General features: G+C 35.1%; 3 protein-coding genes across 3 annotated transcripts; 1 reads left to right on the top strand and 2 right to left on the bottom strand.

Moving 5' to 3' along the window:
* Nucleotides 1-247: 247 nt before the first annotated feature.
* On the top strand, nt 248-6,039 carry LOC103951639 (CSC1-like protein RXW8). Its single transcript, XM_009363075.3, is given in 13 exon segments — nt 248-558; nt 852-1,282; nt 1,380-1,526; nt 1,709-1,772; nt 1,909-2,118; nt 2,374-2,509; nt 2,512-2,558; nt 3,370-3,668; nt 3,829-4,105; nt 4,481-4,753; nt 5,026-5,259; nt 5,367-5,544; nt 5,637-6,039. Coding segments are annotated over 12 exon segments (2,214 nt in total). The 5' UTR covers nt 248-558; nt 852-1,004; the 3' UTR covers nt 5,708-6,039.
* On the bottom strand, nt 5,983-6,998 carry LOC103951629. Its single transcript, XM_048579989.1, has 3 exons — nt 6,825-6,998; nt 6,458-6,705; nt 5,983-6,212 (listed from the first exon to the last, which is right to left on the bottom strand). Exons 1-3 carry the CDS (start codon nt 6,876-6,878, stop codon nt 6,074-6,076), a joined length of 441 nt encoding a protein of 146 aa, XP_048435946.1. The 5' UTR covers nt 6,879-6,998; the 3' UTR covers nt 5,983-6,073.
* A 6,142-nt stretch (nt 6,999-13,140) lies between these two features.
* Nucleotides 13,141-14,925, bottom strand: LOC103951652 (transcription factor MYB36-like). Its single transcript, XM_009363087.2, has 3 exons — nt 14,742-14,925; nt 14,463-14,592; nt 13,141-14,277 (listed from the first exon to the last, which is right to left on the bottom strand). Exons 1-3 carry the CDS (start codon nt 14,875-14,877, stop codon nt 13,275-13,277), a joined length of 1,269 nt encoding a protein of 422 aa, XP_009361362.2. The 5' UTR covers nt 14,878-14,925; the 3' UTR covers nt 13,141-13,274.
* Between the last annotated feature and the right edge of the window lie 3,560 nt (nt 14,926-18,485).

Raw genomic sequence — 18,485 nt, 5'->3', positions numbered from 1 at the left:
AGAAAATCAATTAAACTTCATTAAAATTCATAAATTTATAATATTCAAATTCTTCCATAAAACAAATTAATTAAAAATCCAAAAGAACCTTCGACAGTTACTTGTATCCTGGACAGTGAGGCCTGGACCGTCCATAGCTGTCCTCCACGTGTTCCACCCGTTAGAGCCGCGTATTTTTTAGTGGAAGTACAAATACATCAGACGCCACGTGGCACTCTCGAAGACGCTTTTACGGTATTTTACAAAAAAGTTGATTCTTCTTTCTTGGCTATGTCTCTTCTTTTCTTTCTCTCCCATTCATTGAAAATTGCCTGAAACATTTATCTAGGGTTTCTTTTCGAGGTTTTGCCTTTTCTTCTCTCTTTATTTATTTTTTCTATTTCTGTAAATTTTTGTTCGTGGATTTTTGTGCTGTTGGAGTTTCTTTGAAGTCGAAGCAAAAGCGCGGCAATTAATGGCGTGCGAGTCTTAATTCCCACTTTGCCCTCGGAATTCCGGTTGATTAATTCGCTTCGATCACTTGGATTTCTCTGCGAATTACGCGAATTGTTGATTCAGGTACTCGAATTTCCAGTTTTTTTATTTCTTGGATTTAGTTTCTACTTTGTTTTGGATTTTCGAAGACTCTGAATTGCTCATCTAATTCTTAATTACTGATTATTTGTGATGAAATTTGATGTATTGTTTCGAATTATTTGAGTTGACGCAATGTGAATAAATTTGGTTTTGTACGAGTGAGAATTGAAGTTGAATTTTGGAAATTTTGGAATTTGGGATATAAATAATTGAATGATGGCGTTTGGAATTTTATTTATTTATTCTGAGTTGTGTTCGAAATTTCGAATTCTTAGGCAGATCGACGGATAAGTATTGCAGCAGCTGATTTGTGTGTGTTCGGAACTTCGGATTACTGGTTGTGTTCGGCTTATGGTGTAATCGGGTGTCTCGAATTCGCTTTCTTGGGTGATGAGATACTTTGAAGATTGTAGATTTAGTGGATAGAGATGAATCTTGCAGCTCTTTTGACTTCTGCGGGGATTAATATCGCTGTGTGCGTGATACTCCTTTCGCTATATTCTGTTTTGAGGAAACAACCGTGCAATGTGAATGTCTACTTTGGACGAACGGTTTCGATAACCAAAAGAAGAAGTGATCCTTTCTGCTTGGAAAGGTTTGTACCTTCTGCTAGTTGGCTAGTGAAGGCATGGAGAACAAGAGAAGAAGATTTATTGGCTGTTGGTGGCTTGGATTCAGTGGTTTTTATCAGGATGGTTATTTTTAGGTAATTAAACCCTGCCTAGATCTTTATGGTTTATGCCTGCAGAATAATAGTTTATACCTAATGTTTTTTTTTTTTTTTTTTTTTTTTCTATTTACAGTCTTCGAATCTTTTCCATTGCTGCTGTCATATGCGTCTTTATAGTACTTCCGGTGAATTATCATGGGCAAACCAAGAATCACCCGGGAATCCCTGAAGAATCCTTGGAAGTATTTACCATCTTGAACGTTCAAGAAGGTTCAAAGTGGTACGAGACATATATTCTTGATTATTGAAACAATTATTAAAAATTGCATCTTTTATGCGCCTTTTATTTTGTTTTCTCTCAATCTTTATGAAGTTTAAATTCTGATTTAACTTTTTATGGTTATGTACACCAGGGAACTAATTTCTAATTGGTCATTTGCTTTCTGTTTTAATTCATGTCAGGCTCTGGACCCATTGTCTCGCATTGTACATTATCACTGCTTCAGCTTGTATTCTCCTATACTTTGTAAGGATTTAAAACCCATCCTCTTGTACAATATAGTATATATATTGTAAAAAGTTCTTATTCATGCTTTTTAATTCATACATATATAAGCATCCTAAGACATTGGTTTGGTGTATCTGTGGTGGTTCTTCTGTAGGAATATAAGCACATCACTAGACTGAGGCTGGCATATATTACCGGATCTTCGTTAAGTCCAAGTCATTTTACACTTGTTGTTCGTGCTATTCCATGGTCACCGGAAGAATCATATAGTGATTCAGTAAGAAAATTCTTCACAAAATATCACGCATCAAGCTACTTGTCACACCAAATGGTGTATCGAGTTGGTAAAGTTCAGAAACTGATGGTATGTACGTGGCTTGAATTATTTCAGCTGTTTCCTGAGCCACATTGTTTTATTATTGGCTTATATTGTCATAACTGCTAGCATGAGTTTCACTTAGACCAATATGTGGTTTAAGATAGCTATATAAACTATATGCTGGGTTTTTTTTGCGAATTGAATATAGGATCGCTGGGTTTTTCTTCCACTCATATGCATCTGTTCAATTATGTCTCATATTCTCTTTAATGCAACTTTATGAAAAATCAAATTTTGCAGAGCAATGCAGGGAGGGTGTGCAAAATTCTTAAGGATGTTTCTGTGGAACAGACTCATGCACCAGGTTTATTTCATTGTGGTATGTGTGGAGGAGCTACTGATTCTTTTAAGATACTCGCGACCGATTCAGAGAGTGTTAAGGGAAGTCATCCCTTATCGACAATAGTTTGGGTGGAAGAAAAAAGGTCATACAAGCTCTGGCCCCGATTAATTTAATTTGCTCTGGTTTTCATCATTATTCACATTCAACTAGTGATTATGTATGGCTTGACTCTTTGCATCTGGTTTGGTTCTTTAAGAATCGTTTTCCGACTATGGAGTTCTTGAAAATTATGTACATATCAGTCCTAGAATAATATTGTGTTCCTGTAAGTGTTCTTAGTATCACCATGTATTCTTGCCTCAGTAGGCTCTAGTTCTTGTTAGACGGTTGGCCAGGTATTATTGTGGCGGTTATAACACCTTAAGCATAAATTTGGACTTGAATGTTTGGAAGCAGAACTGTGTTTGGCGTGATTAATTGTATAGGCTCTTTAGTTTTTATATTGGATGTTTTCTTATTTAGTTACCATAGTTCAAATAAAATAAAAGTAGAAATAAAAGTTGTTCAATGTTAAAGTAATATCTATATCTATGTTTGTGTATGTATTTATGTAAGTTAATATGTTTATTTTATGATAAAAAAACATACATGCACACAAGTAAACATGCATATCCATTTCCCCCCCTAATTATTCCATTTATGTATAGGAAAGTACAAACCTTAATCTGCGGAGTAAGTAGCTAGTAAAAAAGTCCGACATGGCAGTGTCATAGACATGAGGATGAATCTTGCGTACTGTCTATTCACCGTAACAAAATGAGTGACATTTTCATTTTGTGGTTCTATTAGTTTGACTTTGTTGTCATCATTTAGGTTTAAATGTTTGTCTGAGTGAGTGTAAACTTCTGTGGAATTTTCAACATTGTAGCTTAAAATATATGTCTTACATACAGGTGTGTGCTGCTGCCTTTGTCTTTTTCAAAACTCGCTATGCTGCTGTTGTTACTTCAAAGGTTCTTCAGTCTTCAAATCCCATGCATTGGGTGACAGATATGGCTCCGGAACCAAATGATGTTTATTGGTCAAACCTTTGGATACCGTATGGACAACTGTGGATCCGGAAGATAGCTACACTTCTGGCTACTATTGCTTTTATGCTTGTGTTTCTTATACCTGTCACATTTGTTCAGGGCATGACTGCACTAAAAATTCTAGAAAAGAAATTTCCAGCTTTGAAAGGATTGCTCAAAAAGTAAGTCAATTGACACAGATACATTCTTCTTGTTACCTTAATTTTTTTGTTATGCTGTTTATCATGGATACTAGACATGGACCAATTTTTTGTGTGTACGGGGATAAAGATTCGCAATGGATTTGACCCATTTGCATGGTTGCTTTGTGCGCATGTGCAGGAAATTTATGAGCCAGGTGATAACGGGGTACCTACCAAGTGTGGTTTTAATTCTGGCTTTTTACATAGTTCCACCAGTCATGATGCTGTTTTCAACAGTGGAGGGGTGGATCTCCCGCAGTCAGAGGAAAAAGAGTGCATGCTTCAAAGTCTTATACTTCACAATCTGGAATGTCTTTTTTGTTAATGTTTTTACCGGCTCTGTTATCAGCCAGTTGAGTGTATTTTCTAGTGTGAAAGACATACCTGGGCAACTTGCCAATGCAGTTCCAGCACAGGTGATATGCCTTGATCTTTAAATTTGTTTAGAAGATAAATAGTTTTATGTTCCAGGTCTATTTGGACTGTTACATCACTTACATCTGCCCACTGTTTTTCCTTGTCAAGTTTGAAACGGGTTACTTTGCAAGTGTCCATTAGAAATTGTCATCTCATGTAAACTTTTTCAATCAATTTTAGTTTGAATTACGGATGGTCATAATGGTTAACAAAGTGACATAGAGTTTTGTGACCGATAATTGTTTTGACTTTTCGAGACATTACATCAGTAATAAGATGCTTATAAAAGTAGAAGTTTTCCAGCCTTTTATATCTTGGAAAGTTTAAAGCTTTATTATTGTTTTTTTAATTATGATTGTGTCTTGAAATTTCAGGCTAAGTTCTTCATGACTTATGTTTTATCATCTGGTTGGGCAAGCTTGGCATGTGAACTCATGCAAATTTATCCTCTTCTTTGCAACTATTTCCGACGGTTCATATTACTGAAAGAAGGGTATAATGACACCCTGTCATTTCCATATCATACAGAAATTCCTAGAGTACTGCTGTTTGGGTTCATCGGCTTCACCTGTGCTATCTTGGTTCCCCTAATATTGCCATTCTTGCTGGTTTACTTTGTACTTGCTTACTTTATATATCGAAACCAGGTGAGGACTTCTCCCATCCATCATTCCTTTTTCTGTCAGGTCTCATTTTAGGGAGAAGAACTACCCTGCAACGGGGATGCCACTGTAGCATCCCCGGTGTAGGTAAGTTCCTCTCACATTCTGGCCATCGCATGTGGTTTTTACTCTCATTCTTTCTAGTCGTATTTAGTTATTGTCCTCATTTCATAGTTATTCTCTTTTCATATTTTATTTTTGTTTGGGGGCATTCAAATAATCAATCTTTTGCTAAAGCGTTACGATGCCTATTTCAGATTCTCAATGTGTATATAGCAGAATACGAAAGTGGGGGACAGTTTTGGCCTATGATTCACAATACAGTCATAGTTTCATTGCTTATCATGCAAATAATTGCTCTCGGTGTCTTTGGATTAAGAAGAACACCAATTGCGTCAGGTTTCACTATTCCACTGCTTATCTTCACTCTTTTGTTTAACGAGTACTGTCGACAGCAGTTTAAACCGGTGTTCAAGAACCATGTTGCAGAGGTAGTTATTGAAAATGAACTTATGTGCGCTCGTGCGCGTGCATTTATGTGGTATTTGAGACCATGTTTCTCTACTCTTTCAAATTTTGATGAGTGGATTGTTTGCAGATTCTTATTGATATGGACCAAAAGGATGAGCAATCAGGGAGGATGGAAGAGGCTTATAAACAGCTGCATTCAGCTTATTGCCAGGCCCCATTAACTCCTGATGACTCGTGCAGTTCTGGAGGCTCAACTCGCCATGAGGGGGACATCGTTCCAGATCCAGAGAATGCAAAGCCCCCAGGTTTGATTCATCCAGTACTTGCGAGGGTTCCTGTTCCTGTATGCGGCATCAATGATGTAATCGCTTGGTTCTTTGTGCTTTTCTCTTTTCAGGGGAGGAACCCAGTCAAATTAATCCGTCATGGAATGTCACCTTCAACGGTGCAGAATCTAGGGAGATCTAAAGTGAGTTTTCTTCTGGGACGTAATTGACTTGTTCTTGTATGCAAGTTCAAGTTTATGGTGCCGGCTGGAACGAGATTCCTGTATCTTAAGAAGCAGGTTCTCCTTCTGACTGGAAATACCATCGGAGCGTTGTACAGATACGAGTGATACAAGTAAAACATTTTACAAAATTCCGAGAGAATTCCCAATTTCTACAGTATGAGTGCAAAGCAACTCTATCTTGTGTACAGTTGTGATATGTGCAAAGCAAATAGTTTGTATTTTAAACGAAATGTTGTCGAAAACAGTTGAAAAGTTTTATGTAATGTTAATGCAAAGTTTCGTTATTTGATTCTCGAAGCACATTTTGAATTGCATACATGAAATTAAGATTTCACATCCATGACCACTGAAGAATCGCGATTCTCGACATCATCTTCATCTGTTTCTGTTGAACAAACCTCGCCACAACCACAAAACTTGCAGGAACCCGCCATTTGCAACGTGCAGAAGAAACACCCTTGCCTGCATTGGGAGACCAGCAGAGACAAACTTAACAGCAGCAAAAAAGCAGCTTATACCAAATAAGTGCTTTTCGATCCCATTGGTGGCATCTCCTCTGAGCAGGGAAGCAGTTGCAGCAATGCCTCTTCCAAAACATCAGTCAAGAAGCACCCAACAAACAGACCAAATGGTATCACCAATTCATAGTTTCTGGAGATGGAAAATATGTCTGATAGGAAGCAGAGATGCCCAAAGTAACAAATTACCATATAAATGCTTTTTTCCCAAGCAAAGCTCCAGCGCTGTATCTGCTACTTTTTTCCATGGAAGCTCCTCCACCGGGGCAGGTACGGCTTCCCACAGCTTTCGCCTTCACAAAAGTGCTTTTGATTTGCAGCTTCTGCTTATTTTCTTTGTTGGGTTCTCCATACTGTGCCGTGGATGAAGCTGCTTTTACACAGCTTGGGTGGAAGCTGTTTCGAATTCGGCAGGGCTTCTGATTGAATAGGTTAATCTGAAATGAAGAAAAGAAGGAAAATTGGAAATAATCATAATTAATTAATCGAAAACCTGAAAATTTCAAAGTTTTAAGTAATTGGGAATTTGGGAGAGTGAAAGAGTGAAGAATGGTACCGGAAATTTGGGGGTTGCGGACGGCGGCGACAGAATTGACGCCGGAAACGCCATTGATGGTGTCTGGCTGGTCCTGTTTTATCGCCTGAGTTTTCTCCTCATTTTCTAGGGTTAATTTATCAGCTGGTGACAAATTGGGGATTCGAATTTCCCACTGTTGTTAACGTAAAGTTCACTAGATTTTTATTTTTCTAAAATATTAATGTGGGCCGGGCTGGTTAATGTATGAGGAGTTTGGACTCATTAAAAATGTACTGGGCCTTTCATATTCTTTTAATTTTGGGCCGTATGTTTAATTCACTCAATCAGTAAACTTTAATATTATTTTTTCTATGGCCTCGTATCAGAACGGACTTGATTGCCTAGGGCTCGTTCGAGCTTGCTTTTATAATTTAAGGAGAATGTTTTATTTTTATATTTTTTAGGGAAATTTTTAAAATATCATATGAATTTATACATAATTTTCAATTTGTCATATAAATTAAAAATTTCAACAATTTGTCATACTAACTTTCCGAAATCATTAATTTGTCATCTAACCCTGTTAAGTTTTCCATTCAATATAAGTTATGTGCGACATGTGCCTCGCACATGACTTGTGTATAGGGTTATTTGGGTCATTCTAACACTTCACTTTCCTTTTATTAAGTTGTATTTGACAAAAAAAAAACTCTAGGGTTTCTAAAGCCACAGAAGAGCATACTACTACTTTATACTTGTTCTCAGAGATTTTGTTCACACCAATCCCTGTGAATACCCTCGAACACAAAATTTAAGTGTTTGTACTAAGGAAAAGTAAAAAAAAAAAAAAGATGCTAAAATGATTGAAATAATCTTGAATTATATTAGATGAAAAACATAACAAAGTTAGGGTAAGATGACAAATTAATGATTTTGGAAAGTTGATTTGACAAATTGCTTAAAATCTTAGTTTATATGACAAATTACTTAAAATTAGTTTATATGATAAATTGAAAAATGCATACAAGTTCACATGACATTTCAAAAATTTTCTCTTTTTTTTTATTAAAGCTCTAAGGGCGCATTTGTTTGGTCTTGTTAAGTTTAATTGGAATAGACTAGCTTACTAGTTCGTGTTAGCAGGGACTTACTTTAAAGGGATTAAGTCGGACTTGTGCCGACTAAATCCTTGGCTATGTAGTCTTAGTGAGTCCACCCCCTGAGTGAATGGAGAGGATTGCTAATCTCGTCTCTAACATATGCTTTGCTTCGCCTCAAACTCGTCTTAGTTTGCTTCGCATCGTCCTTGTAGCCGATGGGCTCCGTCGAAACCCATATCCCCAAAAGACGAGATATTTGTGAACCCAATGGTTGGTGTGGAACGCGACAAGGAGAAGTAAAGTAAATAAATAACAAAAAGGGAACTGTGGATTCTTGCACAGTACATTTTCATGTATGTTATGGCTTAAGTCCTTCCAGTAGTATCGGTCATTTGTCCTACTTTCCTCCACATTTTATCAAGTAATGACCGGTTTGATTCCAGAATTGAATAAATCGGTAGATGAGAATATTTGTCCATCTGTAATGGGAATTACATTAGTAGGAATATAAGCCAAAACATCATAAAGAGATTCGTTGTTCCTGATCCTTCTTCACCTTAATTGTTATTTGAACGAGTAAAGGTTATGTCTTGGTCCAAATGGGGATAGCATTTTCTCCGCCGATTCCTTCTAGCTAGTCGAGCCTTTCGGTCTGTCATTATACCTCGAGAAGTAGAAAGAGCTTGAGGAGGCTCATGAGCCACCCGGTGTGCTTGATATAACGATATGCAGATTTGCAGAGATCGATATCGAAATAGATTTGCAGAGATGGCGAAGTCGATTTGCAGGTGTTGGAGAAGTCGATTTATGAGGATGGCCAAGTCAATTTGCATGCGTTGGATTCGGGGTTTTTTGAAATGGAGGATTCTGAGTTTTTATTTATTGGATTTTAGGTTTTAATTTTTGAGTTATGGATACTGCACTAAAAGAGAAAGTTGGACGGGAGTAGAGGGAGAGGGAAGAGAAAGAGCATGAGAGAGTTTTCATGAAAAGGGAAGGAAAAAAGAAAATTAATTATTTTTTGTTATTTATATTATTCTACATTTTAGTACACAACATAACACCAAATGTTTTTTTTTAAGTAAGTCCAGCGTAATCTCTTAAATTAATCTAGTTTGAAATAGTCTGTTGCAATAAACACACTCTTATTACTTCATGAAATTGCTTCCACGACCCACATATATTTTCAAAATTTTATGTTAGAGGTAGTTAGGAGCACTTTGATTATCATGAATTGCTTTTAATCTTTTAAAAAACAATTCTAAACAAGCTCTTAGAGCGATGATAAGGACAATAATTTATACGTTGCAAGTGTCTAACAGTCATTAACAATAATTTATATGTATGCAAGTATCTAAAAGTCGTTAATTCAATTGAGTACCACAATAGCTAGCTAGACATCAACAATCCACAACAACCCATACCTGTTTAGACGATTATACTAGCACTACTACTCTATGATATAAAGAAGAAATTGATTGTGAAATAAAATTGTACGAAAATTAAAACAAAAACAACTAAAGTCTTACTTTTCGAGGATGAAGTACCTTTTTGCTATCATTTTTTGGCAAAAAAAAAAAAAAAAGTATTTATGGAAGACTAAATATTCAATAAGCACGTGTTAAATTTGCTTGCGTATGGCATTGGATAAAAGATATACAACCTAACATTTAGTTTTCATCAAACGCATAAGCATTAGCCAAGGCCAAAACCCTAGAGCAAAAATAATAAACGACAAACTGTCGCAACGCAACCAAATGAGCCAAATCAATCCGACAAGTGAATTGTATGTTAAAAAAACTATCATATGCTTTACTTATCCTATTTCGAAACCCTAAACCAATCAAATTAGCACAACCCTAGGCGGCTCTATCTTAATTCTAATTCTAATTCTTCACCTCGTAACTGGTATATAATTTTGAATATCGCATGCAGAATTAGCACTCCAGCTCTGCAGTCTTTTTGCTATATTATTCTCTGATGAATTTCTTTTCATTTTTTAATACAAACCCACTTTTTTTCTGGTCCAACAGCTGAACAACACGACAAACGTGCAAGAATTTTTCATGTTAGTGAGTGTCATTATCGTTTTATAATATTGAAAATTAATAAATATAATATTTCTTGAGGATTATTGTGAAGTAAGGATCAAATTTTTTGGATTTAAATATCTAAGGGAGGTTGATTCAGTTGATTAAATAATTAAAAAGCAGTGACACAAGTCGTCCTTTTGCTCTTGTCACTTCTAGGCCTCATTCACGTATTCATAAGTTAATATGTTTAATTAATTTTTCTTGTGTTTATTATCGTCACCAAGTTGACGGGAATTTATATGGTAACCACAAGAAGTCAAATTTTGAGATGTTGGTTTTTCTTTGAGGACTTTTCTGTTCTGTTTCTTCTTTGTTTGGGATATTCCTTTTAACTTTACAGAAAGAAATTAGATGAATAACTAGCGATTATTTTAAATTCGTATTAGCCCTCAGAACTGTTAATGTCTCCTTAATTTGCTTGCTGGAGTTTGTGTATGTCCGCTTTATGTATGCTTATAATTCTAGTATACTATACTGAAAGCCAGAGAGACTGTATATCTTATGGGATATGTTTTACCTAGATCAGATATCCCACTTACGAGCTTACATTATTCCAAAAAATTAATTAATTAATAGCTCATTATTTTATGTTTTTCTTTTTCTTTTTTCATAAAAAAAAATTGTATGGTACTAGCTAGAACACAACTATGCAGTATAATTTTTCACATGTTATAATATGAGTTGAATGACTTATTTATTTATTCTTTATGATATAATACTCGTGTTCGAGAAATGTATGAATTGGTTACCTTTTAAAACCGTAATGTTTTCATGATTGAGCTCATGATAATTAAGAAAATAGATGAATATGCTAGTGGAATCAACTTAAGTAAGAAGATTTTTTTAACTTTGAGTTCAATAGTTGGTCCAGATGATGGGGCCAACTAATTTGAATCGCTAGCTTGAAGAGGCAACTATACAACCAATTTCAAAATATGTCAACCGATTCTAACAAATCGTGACCATGGCTTACCAAACATTAATGCAAAATTTGCAATGTCAACAGAAAGTAAATATTGTAATCCAAAAATTGCAGTTTACAACTGTAATCGACTTTTGCACTTGTAGCAGTCAGCGAAGACCTAAGAGATAATTTGAGTCCAGATGACAATGTATTTCTTTGACCTTCCTGACCAAAGCTACAAATAACTACATAATTAAGTAATCTGGAGGCCATTTCAATTATGTTGGGATATAGCTAGCTAGATGTTGTTTGACTTAAGATTCGAATATGGTCGATTGTCTTCGTGATTAGGGTATTTGTATTATTTTTAGTGCACTCAAGTTTGAATCCTCCCTCATTCTCTTAGTTGTGGTTTACATTAGAATTATCAATTGTAATGAAAAAGAGACTACTTATTAATGGAATACACATAATGTGTAGGTTTCATCTAGAAATAATTATGATTATGAAAAAAAACCCTAGGGACCTAGGGTTAGATTCCTAATTGTTGGAAAAAAGAAAAGCAAAAGAAAAAAGTGGATTTGGAAAGTAGAAAGGAAGAGCTTGTTAGTTAACAAGAGAAGCTGGAAGCAATAAATAATTGTGGTAGTTAAACAATAAGCTAATGATCGAAGACCAAAATTAAGCAACTTACTCTGCTAATTAACATCGGCCTGCTGTATTGATCTAGAAGAAATTACTGTTAATTGATATTGATTGAATTTAATTAAAGCATGTTCATTTGACATCCATTACTCCAAGCACATGCAACTCTTTTGACTGGTGAATTGATAGTTATTGCATACCATATATGATTGGAGCTTGTTACGCAACAATCGATATCAAGAGCTTGATTTACAGTACTCAAAAAAGACCAAGTCATATATGAGCCTTTGTTATTTTCATCCTCTTTTATATAACCTACATGTAAATATGCACATATATCAGATTATGTGGAATTTTAAAGCTTACTCAGAAGTTCCTTTATTTTCTTCATTTCTGTGGAATTTTTATGGTTACGCAGGAGGGTTTCGAACCCTATATCTCTAGCTTATTCATACTCATTACCCTACCCACCCATACCATTAACTCTAGTATAAACTCAGTAAAAATAATACTCAAAACACCAATGGCATTGCTTTGCCTATAGCTAGCAATATAACAAAAACTTTGAATCAGTTATCTTTGGAAGTGTGGATGTATTGATAGGTGCAGATGAATTGTTCTTCTGTTATTATTATTTTTTTTTTCTGAAGAAGATGCATTGTTCTCTAGATCTCAGTCAACATTGTTGGCTATACATTTTGTGTATATATCTAGTTAAGGTTGAGTATTGCATGCACCTATATATACACTAATAAATACTGAATAGGGTTTACTACTTCGTCAATATTCAAATGTAACAAAAAAATTGCTTAATCAGAAATAGAAATTCAAACAAGAATATATATGCAATTATGTACACATCTAGATGATGTGAATCATCAACTAGGTCAAAAGCTAAACCAAATGTTTTGTGTGGTCAGACTTCAAATGTTTTGTGTGTTCAGACTTCAGAGAGAGGGAGAGAGAGAGAGGGGATGATCCATGCATGTATTACAATAGAAAGTCTTACAAACTGAAGCACCATACCTTACGAGTATTAATTACTAAATTTTTTTATAATACTTGAAAGTTAAAACTGTTATATAACAGTAATAAAGCTGACAGTCTTAAAAGTTTAAATCATACAAAAAATATGAAGGTCTGAAAGACATATTATTCTTACAAAGCATGTGTGTCATTCAGAACTGATAAATGTTCAAAACTCTCTCTCTCTTCCCAAACTGAAGACATTAGTTTTCGAGCCTTACTACCTTGATTTCATAATCCTGGAATGCTTATTCATAAAACTTGTTCCAAGAAACTGCTTTCCTATCTTGGTTTCCAGTGAACATGCATTTTTACCAACATATATAAGTATAAATTAATAACCACGCTGGCAAGTGGCAACAAATACATACCCTTTTCCCCTATTCGTAAATTTCTTTGAAGAAATGCTGATCTCCACCATCTAAAATCAACTGGAACAACACACTGAAACATGCATGTTCTTTCAGTCAGAGAAAAAGCTTCACAGTACTTGACAAATCAAATTTGCCCCTAGTAGCTAGTAGGGCTTCAAACTCTGATTATTATACACTAACGAAGAAATTCAGTCTGAAAATTAACAGAATATAGAAGAAGAAAGAAACAAACATATCATTTAATGAGTTCATTATTAGGGTTTCCCTATTTGGCCCAAAACATCACCGATCCCCCTATTGCTACCAAATATTAACATAACATTAATTGCATGTACACGATGATCATCTTATAATGGCGCCCCAGGGTAACTACTCATCAACTGGTCGTTGGCGAAAGCACATTCTTGGACGGGTGCGGCCGGCATCAGTCGGTCCATGCCGGCATTATAGTCGTCTGAGGAGGAGGCCACAGGAGGACATCCCAGCATCTCACCCCACCCAATACTTTCTCCATAACTACTAATAATTCTATTATTCATAATCATCATCTCATCGCCATACAAGAACTCCATCCCATCAAATCTCTGTTGGTTGTCAGTGTTGTTGTTGTTGTTGTACACCGCCATGTCCTTTAGATGATCAGTCACATAATTACCACCTTGCCCTTGAAACATATTATGCATTATACCATTACCAGCTCCATCAATATTATCCGTGTTGACCATGTAATGTGTTTGTGCAAATTGATGAGGGCTAATGACATCAATGTTGCTTAAGGCCACAGGAGCAGAAGAATTGTTGAGAGCATGAATCCCATGTCGAGGAACTAATAGACTTTGCATGTTCTTTCCAGAATAGTGCTCATCCATTTGATGAGTAGGAGTAACAGCAGTAGCGGCATAGGGAATGTTATTATTATCATCAAGAACTTGATAGGTTGGTTGAATATCGGTGGAGCTATCTTGGGTAGCTTGATTAGTATCATGATTATGATTAATATCAGAACTAAACCTCCCTCCAAGCTTGATGAGCAACTTTCTGATAGAAGCATGGTCATTAAAGCAAGGCTGTTGTTGTTGTTGTGGTAGTACTGTGGGTGCTGCAAGCACTGGAAGCTCCGGCCAGTAAGAGTTTTGACCGTCAGCGGCCAGAATGGCAGAATGGGAGTTACTGTTTCCCCCAACACCGCCTGACCTTTTGATGATGTCTTGTTTAACTAGGCCCGATTTACGAGCCAGCTGATGTTCTTTCCGCTGTCTACCAAGAAGCTTTTTCTTCAGCCTTGTGTTCCAGTAGTTCTTTATATCATTGTCAGTTCTTCCTGGCAGTTGTGCTGCAATTATAGACCACCTACATATACACATACATACATAATCTATATTTATGAAATAATCAAATAATTAATTACCCTAGCTAGGAACTAAATTACACTAATTTACATGTAGATGTGTAATTGATATTGTGGTTATATTTATATATGCTTTTTTTCATTATATAAAAGCGATATTCAACGCTAAATTCATGTATGTGTCTACCTGCTCCCAATACTTATATAGAGGCTGCAAATTATGTTGTCTTCTTCTTCAGAAAACCCTCCATGCTTGATATTTGGGCGGAGATAATTTAACCATCTAAGCCGGCAGCTCTTCCCACACCTCTTAAGCCCTAAATCATCCATCAGAGAATTAAATTAGCAAAAACCTAATTCCATCTAATTTATACAGCTGGTAACTTCTAACTAATTAATTTGATATAGATTAACCAGGACACTAATTTGAGGAAGAGGAAGAAGAAGAAGGTTGAGATCTGCATACCGATCTTTTGTGGCAAAGCGATCCAGTTACCGCCGGTGCCATGTTGCTCGATGTAAGACTTGAGCTTGGCATCTTCTTCAGGTGACCATGGACCTCTCTTCACGTTGGCTTTATCACAGCAAGGAGCTCTCCCCATCTTTACTTTCTTGTTGGAATCTAATTGAGCTAAGATAGCTACCTTGATATACTATAGGATAAACAATATTCCACATTTATATAGTAATAGTAACAACTTTTTAGAGAGAGAAGTTTTTGAGATATTTGTGTATCCGGAACACTGTCATGTATTGTTATTGGTTCTTTCACATTATAATATATGTATTTTTTTGTTAGTAAACTTTAAAAGTAAAATGTATTAATCATATCCTCTATTCATATAATAATACATAAAATTATACATCACGTAACATGTGTTTCTGATACACATAAATTTTGAGAGAGAGAGAGAGAGAGAGAGAGAGAGAGTAAATTGATTAATTGTAAATTGTGATGAAAAGGGATAAGCATGGTTCCCGGAACGGGGCCAAGTGGAATTAAAAAAGGGTGTGGCTAAAAGAAGTGTGCTTCAATAGAAAATTGGAGGAAAATGAGTGTGCCAGAATGGAAGCAGGAATTTTCTTCTTGTCTTTCTTAGTCTGGAATCACCTTTTTTTTTGTATGATCATCAGGTTTGCTAATTTTCTCGGAACTACAATTCCAATAAGATCCTCACCGTCTAGTACTCCGGGACATATATACACACTAAGCACATATTATTATAATACGCCCATGTAGTTATATAGGACATATATTTTTTCTATTGAAATCTAATCTACGTATCATATCATTATACTCCTCAATAACTATTATACGTAAACTTTTAAACTGTGTGAATGTGTTTTATTATACGTAAATGGCGTTTTATCGTAGTGACAGAAAGTAATAATGTTTATGACCATGGTGTAGATTTGATCTCCATCAATTTTCCTATTCCTTAACAACAAACTATTTAACCCACTAATGTTGTCGTTTGCTAAAAAAAAAAAAAAAGAGTATAAAAATGTAAATATATTTGGTCAATTAGCTAGACTACTATACGTTTGAATCATTGGTTAGGGTAATTGTATGTGTGTGTGTGTGTGTGTGTGTGTATGTATACATACATATGTATTCATATATGTGGTCTAGTTCCTCCTTTGAATTTAGGGTTCAAGTGTTCGGTAAAGAGAGTAGGGTGTGATTTCAATAATACAGGCGCTTTAACTGTTAAAGTTGATTTCAAAACTTGTTAAATCTTTTATTTTCAATTACCATTCATCTTTCGTATTATCGAAGCAAAATTCAAAAGAATAAATCACCGTACATAGTCATATGTGCACACGTAGCCATTTGAATTGGTAGTTTTTTTTCTCTCTTTTTTTTTTTTGGGGGGGGGGGGGAGCGCCGCGGTGAGAGAACATCATGCATTGTCAAGTTTTCCATCAATGTAGCATTCTATGTCATAATACAACGTCATGTGAAAATAAACTTACACTTATATTAACATCAGAAGTCAAAATTACGATATACTTTTACGATAAAAGTTATTCTTCTTCTTTTGGCATTGCAACTTCCATTTCCATCAATAAAAGTCAGCCTTTAGGGTTACGTTTACCCAAAAAAGGTAAATAATAAAAAAAAACTATATTTGAACCAACTAGCTTAGCTAGCTAGCAAATTTCTAGAAGCAAAATGACAAACCGTTAGCAAAGATTGAAACTAAGTGGACATTAGGGTACATGATCCTTTTTGGTAGGTGACCAAATGACCAACAAGAGGAGAAGAATGCAAGACAAAGAGAAACCAATTTGATGACGTTGAAGACTTATTTCGATCCCCAGGAATACGCATTGCATAGGGCGGCCTAGGTTAGGGCAGCCCTATATCCTAGAGGATATATGTATATATAAGCAAAGCATGATGAATCATATTCCAGCGGCCATGCATGCAGCTATATACGATAATATTACTTTCTTTAATATCCTCTTTGTGAGTTGGAGTTTCTCTTGCAAGCCCTAGATTAAGTCTCCCTCCTTAGAAGGGGGTTTGTGGACCAACTTACCCTTCTCAAAGGGCCAATATAATTAATGTTATTAGGGTTCAGACTTTTCACAAGTTTGGTGAAATTACGTATTATTTGACTACAAGATACATGATAATGATTTTCCATTTGTTGTTTATTTTAACACTAAGACTTTTTAAGCTAGTCAAATTAATGGGGATTAAATTTGCAGGCTGTAATTAGTAATGACATACTCTCCAACAAAAATAAAAGTAATTAGACATACAAATTCCAAGTCAACTTATAATATATGGCAAAATCACCTAAGAAATGCTATTCATACTTTCTCAAAAGTATGTTCATATGTAAAATAAATTTCAGGGCAAAAATTGTTGAACATGAAAATTTTAGGGTACAAAATGCTCTTATTCTTTTCCATAAAATTATAATTATAAGAAATTAAACAAGATGCAATGTTGACTAAAAGCTGGAAATGGGATTATACAAATAATATTTTATTTTAAACTAATTTAAATTGCAAGGGTAAGAATTCAAAATCATGTGAGCACATCCGCTCTAACTAACGTGACATGCAGAAATGAAACAATCTTAACTAAACAAATTAGAAACCTAAAGATCCACAAGGATAAAAAAAATATCCCAGATCTTATTTCCTCATAAAACTACAAAAGATATAACTCAAAAAATTAAACATATTCCCCCAATTATATTAGAGAAAGCAACTACTATAAGAGTTAATGAAAAGAGCAATATATACACATATTTTTACCTCTCACACATTCTTGTAAATTTTTTACCATTAATCTTTTTTAATTCATTTTGATCCAACGATCAAAAATTAAAAAAAAATATATATATAAAACGTAAATATGAACGTGAATAACATTTCTCTAGTTAATTAGCCAGTGTAACTGGAGGTCAAAGCAAACATCAAATTCAATGTATAATGAGAGTTGGTGGTGGTAGCTATAGGGGGAAAGTGTCAAATCTCTGGCGTCATTTGCTTGACCTCTCGTTCTCTTTCTCTCTCTCTCTCCCGGTTTTCTTATGTAATGATGTTAGTGCTTGACAGACCCGCAGCCATGCATAAAACCAAGGCAAAGAAGCTGTGTTCTCTCATCGGATTCTACATTATCAAGTCTATATATTAATTTGCACCAACTATTTACTTTGGGAAATATTTTCGCCACGTTCTCTCCATGCATTCTTCTTGCTTTTTCCGGTCTTAGAACTGATAAAAAAGATACATAAATGCAGAATAAAAAGAACATACTGTGAAAATCACTACCTTTTCGTATATCATTTAAACGTCTTTTTATATTTTCAATCTTGAACGGACCTACATGTTTTTGAGGTTGAACAATATATTAAAATAGTATTATTTTCTTGACAATTTCTCGTAGGTTCATATGTAAATTATATTCTTTACAGCTAACTCACCCCATCTTCCTTCTCCAGGCTTTACCTTATCTTTTCTCTGTTTTCGACAAGAGCAAAAAGTATTTATATTTTAATTTGGTGAACAGCAAAACAGGCACCATGGTCACCAAGTCAGCATAGCTGTATTTCCCACGCAACTTGAATCAAATTTCTTCTTTCTCGTTTCTGTTTTGTCAAAAGCAAACCAACCTTCCAAGTTGTCAACCCCTTTTACACCACATATTACATGTTTGAATTTCGATCCCTTTTACACCATATATTAC

The sequence above is a fragment of a genome, unplaced genomic scaffold (genome assembly GCF_019419815.1).
Source record: "Pyrus x bretschneideri cultivar Hongxiangsu unplaced genomic scaffold, Pyrus_bretschneideri_v1 Contig1, whole genome shotgun sequence".
Taxonomy (NCBI): domain Eukaryota; kingdom Viridiplantae; phylum Streptophyta; class Magnoliopsida; order Rosales; family Rosaceae; genus Pyrus; species Pyrus x bretschneideri.
Note: the sequence above shows the minus strand (reverse complement) of the source record. Positions and strands in the feature narration are given on the sequence as shown.